The 9,561-nt window shown below is 41.0% G+C and overlaps 1 protein-coding gene and 1 long non-coding RNA gene across 3 annotated transcripts in view; one reads left to right on the top strand and one right to left on the bottom strand.

The window, feature by feature from the left end:
• Positions 1 to 9,561, top strand: part of pds5b (PDS5 cohesin associated factor B) — a 30,769-nt gene that overhangs the window by 20,123 nt on the left and 1,085 nt on the right. The window contains exons 15-34 of one of the 2 annotated variants that reach the window (XM_034889558.1): positions 22 to 161; positions 476 to 591; positions 715 to 820; positions 995 to 1,155; positions 1,302 to 1,425; positions 1,786 to 1,944; positions 2,069 to 2,137; positions 2,371 to 2,507; positions 2,743 to 2,866; positions 3,079 to 3,283; positions 3,675 to 3,789; positions 4,117 to 4,249; positions 4,382 to 4,501; positions 4,954 to 5,016; positions 5,132 to 5,277; positions 5,602 to 5,674; positions 7,917 to 8,216; positions 8,253 to 8,335; positions 8,475 to 8,555; positions 9,320 to 9,413. In XM_034889558.1, coding sequence (XP_034745449.1) covers positions 22 to 161; positions 476 to 591; positions 715 to 820; positions 995 to 1,155; positions 1,302 to 1,425; positions 1,786 to 1,944; positions 2,069 to 2,137; positions 2,371 to 2,507; positions 2,743 to 2,866; positions 3,079 to 3,283; positions 3,675 to 3,789; positions 4,117 to 4,249; positions 4,382 to 4,501; positions 4,954 to 5,016; positions 5,132 to 5,277; positions 5,602 to 5,674; positions 7,917 to 8,216; positions 8,253 to 8,335; positions 8,475 to 8,555; positions 9,320 to 9,413 — 2,549 coding nt within the window. Of the gene's footprint in view, positions 1 to 21; positions 162 to 475; positions 592 to 714; positions 821 to 994; positions 1,156 to 1,301; positions 1,426 to 1,785; positions 1,945 to 2,068; positions 2,138 to 2,370; positions 2,508 to 2,742; positions 2,867 to 3,078; positions 3,284 to 3,674; positions 3,790 to 4,116; positions 4,250 to 4,381; positions 4,502 to 4,953; positions 5,017 to 5,131; positions 5,278 to 5,601; positions 5,675 to 7,916; positions 8,336 to 8,474; positions 8,556 to 9,319; positions 9,414 to 9,561 lie in introns of both variants that reach the window. The other variant, XM_034889557.1, reaches the window with a different exon arrangement.
• Positions 4,089 to 9,561, bottom strand: part of LOC117955232 — a 16,252-nt gene continuing 10,779 nt past the window's right edge. Inside the window, exon 3 of the long non-coding RNA XR_004658991.1 lies at positions 4,089 to 4,099. This is a non-coding gene — a long non-coding RNA (uncharacterized LOC117955232). The remainder of the gene's footprint in view (positions 4,100 to 9,561) is intronic.

Here is a 9,561-nt window from a genome sequence, read left to right as displayed (position 1 = left end):
TTTTTTTTTGTGTGTTCATAGGAAACCTGCCAGACCCAGGCAAGGCTCAGGACTTTGTAAAGAAGCTTGCTCAGGTCCTGGATGATGACGAGCGGATCAGAGATCAGTTGGAAACCTTGGTCAGCCCCTCGTGTTCCTGCAAGCAAGCTGAAGTCTGTGTGGTGAGCATTTCTGTTCAACTGTAGTGCCATAAGATGAAATGCAACCATCCCCCCACTGTCTTGTTGTGAATTTATTGAAGTTATTTAAGTTATTGTGTAATAAATTATATTGTGAATTATAGGGTGTGGGGGGGAGGGGGGGGGGGGGAGTAAGCTCAGGATCTGTAATTCTCTTATACAGTACTAGTTAGGCCCACAGAATGTTGTAGAGACTAAAAATGACACATGTGAGACAGAGAGATTGTCGGGTTATCCTGCTTTACAGTGTCAATGTTTGAATTAGAAATATTATCATTTGTTTGTCACCTTTCCAGCGAGACATCACTAAAAAGCTTGGCAGCCCCAAACAGCCCAGCAATCCATTTCTGGAAATGGTCAAGTTCCTGCTAGAGAGAATTGCTCCTGTACACATCGACACAGAATCCATCAGGTGTGTGTGTGTATGTGTGGGTGTGTTTTTTGCCATTTCTTTAAAGGCAGCTGGGAATAATCATTGCCGTGCTGCTCTTTTGTTTATCGTTCTCTCTTTTTTATGTCTACCACCATCTATCAGTGCTTTGATAAAACAGGTTAACAAGTCTATAGATGGAACAGCTGATGATGAGGAGGAGGGTGTCCCCACTGAAGAGGCCATCAGAGCAGGACTGGAACTGCTGAAGGTAAAAACCAAAACCGCTAGAAACCCAAACTTCAGCTGGCAGCAGCAGTTGCAATAGTGATACAACCAATTCTAGACTGTTAAAAAAAAACATTCTACATGTTTTATGATATTAGGGATCATTTTTGAAAAATAATTTTTAGCGGATTGACCCTTTGTTTTTCATCCCACACAGGTGCTGTCGTTCACCCACCCAGTGTCATTCCACTCTGCAGAGACGTTTGAATCCCTGTTGGGTTGTCTGAAGATGGATGACGAGAAGGTCGCGGAGGCAGCGCTGCAGATCTTCAAGAACACAGGCAGCAAGATGGAAGAGAGTTTCCCTCACATTAAATCGTATGTATGAATTTGCTGATTAATGATTTCATTCTCTGGCTTACATTAGAATGTGTGCTGTCACACTGGTGTTTCATCAGACATGCTGCACTTATGAAAACACTTTCTGTGGTTTGTAATGATGTTTGCCTGCTTTCTCCCCCAAGTGTTTTGCTGCCGGTACTGCAGGCCAAAGCCAAGAGAGGCCCCCCTCGCCAGGCCAAGTATGCCATCCACTGCATAAACACCATGTTCACCAACAGAGACACACACTTCGCCCAAATCTTTGAGGTCAGTCAGTCCCGTCTGTTTGGTTTTATACTTGTTTTACACATAAAAGGAAAAGTTGTGTGTAACTACTGGTCTGACACACTTAGCAAATCCCTTACATTTTTTTATGCAGAGAAACAGATTATAATAATATGATAAATGTGCTTGAAATATTTAGAAACCACCCTGAGGTGAAATCAGTTCTCAACTACACCAATAAATGAAATAATGACACACTGATTGATGAATGAATGATGAACACGACCCCCTAAACCTGTACTATTTGTCAGATACAATTTAATGTCCATGTTTTTGTTTACCAGTAGATCTGCATGTCTGACCTAGGATCAAACAGTCAATAGATGTTATGTGTTTCTTCAGCCTCTGCACAAAGGCCTGGACCCTGCTAACCTGGAGCAGCTCATCACTCCTTTGACCACCCTGGGTCACCTGGCTCAGCTGGCCCCAGAACAGTTTGCAGCACCACTCAAATCTCTAGTCGCCAACTTTATTGTGAAGGATCTGCTCATGAATGACCGGGTACACTAATCTTATATTACAAAGAAAAACACATTTCATCAGTTTTTGTATACTGTCTGATTTGATGGGTTAAAGGACCACAATGCATTTGTTTTTATAAAGTGCATCTTTGTGTTGGCTGTAGGTCCCAGGCAAGAAAACAACCAAACTTTGGGTTCCTGATGATGAAGTGTCTCCAGAGACTCTTGCCAAGGTCAGCCGTGAACACTTGTGTATCTCTCAAAAACTCTGTGCACCAGTTCAGTGTACTGCTGATTGTTTATTTTAAACAGAATTGTCATGTTAATTATCATGTCAACACAATCTTGCTTTATTTATCTTAACGATACAATAATCAGGATCAGGGGAAATGTAACTTAAATTTTATTTTTCATTTTTTTTTAAACTTTTTGACTGATTTTTGACCTTTTGCCCTCCTCCATTCAGATCCAGGGCATAAAGCTTATGGTGCGGTGGTTACTAGGCGTGAAGAACAACCAGAGCAAATCAGGCAACTCCACCCTGAGGATGCTGACTGCAATTCTACACAGTGACGGAGATTTAACCGAACAGGGCAGGATGGGGTAAATGACAAAGCCTAAACTCTTTTATTAGACAAAGGGTCCTCTGTGTGTCTTTAGCATCTCAGAGAAAGCTTTGTCTTCAGATCATAATCGTATAATTTTCAGTCAAGTGCTGGATTTTAATGGCTATTGTGGAACCTAGGGGGTTGTCAGGCTTAAATTGTAACACATTGCAGATGAATCAAGAAATCCTTGTGTACTTTTGTCTCCTCTGCTCTTTCCCCTTGTCCCCTAGTAAACCAGACATGTCGAGGCTGCGGCTGGCAGCTGCGTGCGCCCTGCTGAAGCTGGCACAGGAGCCCTGCTATCATGAAATCATCACACTGGAGCAATATCAGCTTTGCGCTCTTGTCATAAATGTAAGAAGTTGGCATTTTTCAAGCTAAGCTTGTGTGTGTTTTAGGGCTCTTTTTGTTCTCAATGTTTTGAAATTATGCGATCCTACTGGGGTTTCTTCTTGTCTCCCTACACTCTCTCCCCCTACTTTCTCTCCCCATAACCGTTTTATAATGTCAATTCTCCTCTTTATTATTGCCACTGTTTTCTGTGCGTCTTTCTCTTTGCGCTCTAGGATGAATGCTACCAGGTGCGACAGTGTTTTTCCCAGAAGCTCCACCGGGGCCTCTGCCGCCTACGTCTGCCGCTGGAATACATGGCGGTGTTTGCTTTGTGTGCCAAGGACCCTGTTAAGGAGAGGAGGGCTCACGCACGCCAGTGCCTGGTGAAAAATGTCAACATACGCAGAGAGTACCTCAAACAGCACGCCGCCATCAGCGGTAAAGAAACTGAACAAAATCAATTTTTAAATGAAATCTGACAATTTGTAATGTCTACAAAAAGTGTGTGTGTGTGTGTGTGTGTGTGTGTGTGTGTGTGTGTGTGTGTGTGTGTGTGTGTGTGTGTGTGTGTGTGTGTGTGTGTGTGTGTGTGTGTGTGTGTGTGTGTGTGTGTGTGTGTGTGTGTGTGTGTGTGTGTGTGTGTGTGTGTGTGTGTGTGTGTGTGTGTGTGTGTGTGTGTGTATGTTTCAAAGTTAGGGATGAAAATAAGAAATTTGGGAAAGGGAATTGATGAGATATTTTGCTTTCGTTATAGTGCTCCTCTGGGCACATGGCAGTAATCATTGGCACTGTTGTGAAGTGGTAATGGTTCCTTTGTGTGTGCTAACAGACAAGCTGTTCTCTCTGCTGCCGGAGTATGTGGTACCCTACACCATCCACCTGCTGGCACATGACCCAGACTATGTCAAAGTTCAGGACATTGAGCAGCTCAAAGAAATTAAAGAGTAAGTTTTGTTTGGGGAAAGTTGCTGGTTAAGCTAAATACACATTTATAAATTGAAACATTAATGTGGAACATTACAACCTGGTGTTTACATTACAGAGTCATATTTATGGGGGACACAGCTTTGTTGGCTGTAAAAACACCAGGCACAGAATAATATAACTGTTTTCCCCCCATAGAGAATACTTTGTGCTATTACCATTTTATCATTGCCATTACTCATGAATTGCTTCTTCAGTTTAGTGCAAGAACTTGAACTTAAAAGGAAGATTTTACATCATACGGTTTAAGTCCTGCATGCTGATGTCAAACTTCCCCTCCTTATTAGGGCTCTATGGTTTGTCCTGGAGATTATCATGGCAAAGAATGAGAACAACAGCCATGCCTTCATAAGGAAAATGGTGGAAAATATCAAACAGACGAAAGATGCCCAGTCCCCCAGTGATTCCAAAACCAACGAGGTACACATTTCCTCTGCAAGTTCATGTTCACCGTGTAGATAGATGTATATGGACGGCACATATTATTTCACTGCTATATCTACCATCCTGAGTAGCATCCTTCTAACTAGACTTTGTGTCTTTCCTGTACAGAAACTCTACACAGTGTGTGATGTGGCCATGCACATTATCATGTCAAAGAGCACCACCTACAGCCTGGAGTCCCCAAAAGACCCTGTGCTGCCCTCATGCTTCTTCACCAAACCCGACAAGGTTAGTGTCTGCACTCCAAAGCATTTTCCAGAAGATTCCATATTTAATGTCCAGCAAAGCAGTTTCTATTACATTCTTCTTTTTTATGTACATTAATAGCAATAGCTAAGCTGCTAGTAAGATCAGAAAACCTTTTATTCTCTTCTTTTTTTAAATGATCGTTCACACATCGTTTTGTGTGTCACAGGTACTAATGTACATGTATGCATAATTTTCAAAAGGGCACATACTAAATTGTTCATTAAAAGATAAACACAGATGACTTGTGATTTCCTGATTGTGGTAGCTGGTAATAACTTGGTTTTCAGTGCCTTCACCAGTTTTTTGTTTTACCTGGCACACATTTTGACTTATGAGATTGTTTGGCAAAAGCAAACCTTCTCATAATCCTCAGCTTGTGTTTTCAGTCACAAGCAACAAATGCTCTGACATAAGATTTCTCTCTGTTTCAGAATTTCAACAACACAAAAAATTATCTTCCACCAGAGATGAAGTCATTCTTCACACCAGGAAAGGTAAGCTTAATCAAACCTCTGAAGTAGCAATGTTTGCTTTTGCATCTAATTGCCGGACATTGTTGGATGGAACACGTATCAAACTCATGTCCTCTTTCGCCCCTCCCTCCTCAAGCCCAAATCTGCTAACGTTTTGGGGGCAGTAAACAAGCCCCTGTCGTCGGCGGGGAAACCGATCCAGAGTAAAGCTTCTCGTATGGAGACTGCCAGCAACGATGACCCCTCGTCCAACCCAGGCTCCCCACAACGCAGCAAGACCAGGTATAAGACACATATTGCACATACACACTCTAAAGTTCAAACCCTGATGTCAACAAGTCGTCACCCTGCTTAAATGTTGTTGACAAAGACACCAAATCTCATCCAGTTCCAGACATTCAGGTGCTCTGATCTCTGAACCTACGTAGAAAATACTCTGGATCTACTCATTTGTAAAATGGAAAATAAAGAAAACATGTTTGCTGATATCTACTAATAGACTGCACAGGATACCAAAAAGACATGGCACTTGTTGCACCTTGAGCTGCATTTTTTTCTTCTTTTTGTATATAAAAAAAGTAACCATTAATAATTGCTATGTTTCAGGCATGACAGCACAGAAATGGATCACAGTGAAAATGAGGACATCAGCCTGACAAGAGCAGACAGCACTGACAAGGTATTAAAACCTTGTTTTATATGGATAGAACATCCTCTGTGATGTGAGACTGGTGTGTATATATAATAGAGCAACAGTGCTTTAATTCTGTCTTTTTAGGTACTAAGATGGTTTGTCTCATAATTTGAAGTTGTTGGTGTTGTATCATAGTGACACTTCACATCTGCTTGGCCATTAGTACTAATCATTACTAATGGGAGTTTCACAGACCATCTTGTTTATACATATTGTCTAAAAACTCCAGTAATCATCCCGAAAAATTTCACAGTAATGAGTTATTTGTTCCAATTCTTGGGATACTACATGTTGGCAGAATCTCCCAGCCATACTCCTTTCAATAATATTCCTCCCTAGTTGGAAATATCAGGGTTTTTTTTATCACATTTGCACAACTCTAGTTCTAGTAACTAAATCTTTAATTCCTTCTCATGGCTGTAATTTAGTTTTGATAACGAGGGTGGCAGTAGCTCAGTCTGTAGATTTGGGTTGGAACCTGAGGGTTGCTAATACAAGTCCCCATACTACCAAAGTATGGGGGTGGAATCATTGCTGGAGAGGTGCAAGTTCACCTCCTGGGCGCTGCCAAGGTGCGTCCATCGACAGCTACAGCCCCCTCACTCTGACATTTCTCCATTAGTGCGTGTGTGCGTGCGTGCGTGTGTGTGTGTGTGAGTGTGAGATTCAGGCCTGTTAGTAATGTCTATAATAACAGTGAAAAACCTTGTAATATCCCTTACAAGATTAATAAAGTATAAATTATTATTATGATGAGAACACCCATGACACCAATAGGATAAAAAAGCAAAATTAAGAAGGCTTTTTTTTTTGTATATAAATTTGATTTGTAATGGCAAATATTAAAAGCAATGAAAAACTGGAATTTTCTTAATCGGTTTTATAGTTTGACTGCACAAATAAACAAATGACACAGTAGCTTAGAACAAGTACAAATGGGCATGTTGCTGTGATCCAGTTAAGTGTTTCCAGTCATAAACCCTTCTAGCTCTGTGTTTTTGATTGTGCTGTGTAAACACCCGCTGGTTTTAAGTCAAGATAGGATTAGCAAGTACACGTTATGTAAACTATCATGACAGCCTCCAGAGCTACTGCGTACATCGTTTTGTCTTTTGTTAGAAATTCTCTCTTCTCCAAAAAGTCACATGTTATCTTCTGATAGGTGTCTTTGAGCAAAAAGTATCAATGTATCCTACATTTCAGATGCAAATGGACTACTAACTTTCCCGGGGTAAAAAATGACATTGTCATTAAGAAAAGTTTCAAGATGTTGTATGTTATTCACAAAACGAAATCATGGTCCACACAGACCACAGCAGGAAGCATAGTCAGCTAGGGCTGCAACGATTCCTCGAGGAACTCAAATTATTTGATTACTAACAATCTTCAATGCAAAAATGATTTGCCTCAAAGCTTTGTTTAATTAACGTTACCAAGGTTGTGTCGCTCACAGTGAGGGTTATTTCTGTTGCACACCGGGCTGACGCTTGCAACACACGCCGTGAAGACTGTTTTACAAAATCCAGAAACGTGTAAGGGGCTAAGAGAAGAGACGAGAGAAAACCTCAAAGTGTCCAAAATAGCATGTCAATGCTTCAGCGTCTCGACAGAATGCATTAAGTCTAACTTGAGTTTTATGGACGATGAAACTACAACAAACACAACTACCAAAATCAAAGACAAGAAAACGTAGTGTTGAGGTGACCACAATTAAATCTAAAGAGCTGACTTGTATCCCTTCAGAAAATTGATTATTGATTATTGCGCACCACTCTCTCACTCTCTTCACGGAGAAACAGCTGATCAACAATCTACTGGCATGAGTGTGTAACCGAGCTGTGCGACATTGTAATCAAATATATAACTGAAAATAGGTTGAACATAACTAAAATGAACATATATACCTATATACAAATCAGTCTCAGGTTGAAAGTTGTAGTTTATGTATTAAGGTAATGTTTACGTATGTTTTAATGTGTGCTTTAGTTTGAGGTTGTTAACTGTATTTCAGAAAACAATGTAAAATGGCACTTAAATTAGTTTTAAAGATGATATTGTGAGCAAAGTAAGCAATAAAAAGGTTGCTTTTTCTGAAAATTAAAATAAAACTATTAATTAAATTAAACTATTTTATTTTATTGCTCTTCAATAAAACAAAACTACTTCTTATCCGATTACTTGATTAATCGATGGAATAATTGGTAGAATACTCTTTTGTCTTTTGCAGGATATAGAAAAGCCCCGCGGTCGCAAACGTGGCGTGACCACCAGCGATGACCAGGACAACAAACCAAAGCGTGGACGCAAGAAGACGGCAGCCAACACAACTGCGGCGGCTGAGTCTGAGGAACAGTGGGACGAGGACAATCGGCCAGAGGATGAACAGAACAGCCCGCCGAAAAAAGGACGCAGGGGCCGGCCTCCGAAGTCAGCTACTGCCAGTCAGGATACTCCTGCTAAGGGGAAGAGGGGGCGAAAGAAGGCAGCTCCTCCACCAGAAGATGAGGAGGAGGAGGAAGAGGAGGAGAAGGTGGTGGAGGAGGAAGCAGAGGAGGAGGATGACGAAGAGGATGAAAGGAGCAGTGAAAATCTGGATTTGAAAGCCAAGGGAGGCAGGCAAGCCAGGGCGCCGCGGCGATCACAAGGGTAAGAAACCGTATCCATAAATGATTTCAAAGATGTTCAGTCAGCTTCACTAATAACACAGCTGGTACCAATGTACAGTCCGTCAGCAAGATACATTTGTCTTAAACTCTGTTGTTTGCATGTTGTCTTTGTTTAACAGCACGGAGTCAGCCGAGTCCACACCGCAAAAAAGGAGAGGACGTCCACCCAAATCTGCTCAGCCTCCTGCCAAGAAACCAGTGTAAGATGTACTGTACACTTGCTTTGTGATCTTCCAGGTTGTTACATAACTCCAGCACACATTTTTAACATCACAATGAAGGTTTTTAGAATATTGTTTGTGTATCAAATTTTGTTTTAACTTGCGTACCTGCCACTGTTTGATAAAATAATTTAATAGACGAGCCTAGCATAATCTTCAAAAATAACCCTTGAAACTCAACATTGTTTTTCTTTTTCAAAAAACATTTTTCATATAGAAAATCGGATTGTGGCTTACATGAAATGCACAAAACTTTCCTGCCATTTTGTCTTAGTAATGACCTCGAATGTGCTTTTCGTCACAAGACTACACAATTGTAAATAAATCTGTCCATTTACTACTCTTTAATTACATTTTGGCTCACATTTTGTTGCTCTCCCTTCAGTTGATGTATTTTGGTTGAATAAGTTTAAGAGTAAGAAATGTGAGTCTGGACAGTTTTCATATATTATTAATTTGATTCATCCTGCCGTGCAACACAATCTAGATCACCAGTAAGCATTTTAAAGCATTATTGAATCTTGCTGGCCAGTAGGGTATGTGTGAATTACTGATCTGCCAAAGACCGTGGTGCGTGATATTTTGAGATACTTTTAAATAAGAAAGTTCTGCGTTGAGCCAGGCTGCAGCTTTGCTCTTCAGTGGGTGGTGGAGATGAAGTTTTCTACATTTACCAATGTCTCCCTTTGGCATGCCGAGGCATTCTGATTCACCCCTCTGTGTCCCCCCTCTTTGGCATCCAGGCGTGGTGGGCGATCGAAGGCAGCTGCTGCTAAAGATGAATCTGAGGAAGATGATGAAGAGGAGGAGGAGCAAGAGGACGAGCCAACACCGAAGGTACTGAAGGTTTTACATGAATCTTATCTGGGAATACTGGGTTTTAGACTAATGTAAGAAGTGTGCAGGAATTTACAGTTGTGTTCGAAATAATAGCAGTGCCTCAACAGCAGCAAGAAAATCACTGGTTTTATTAACATTTCAAACT

Source organism: Etheostoma cragini, chromosome 13, assembly GCF_013103735.1.
Source record: "Etheostoma cragini isolate CJK2018 chromosome 13, CSU_Ecrag_1.0, whole genome shotgun sequence".
NCBI lineage: Eukaryota > Metazoa > Chordata > Actinopteri > Perciformes > Percidae > Etheostoma > Etheostoma cragini.
Note: the sequence above shows the minus strand (reverse complement) of the source record. Positions and strands in the feature narration are given on the sequence as shown.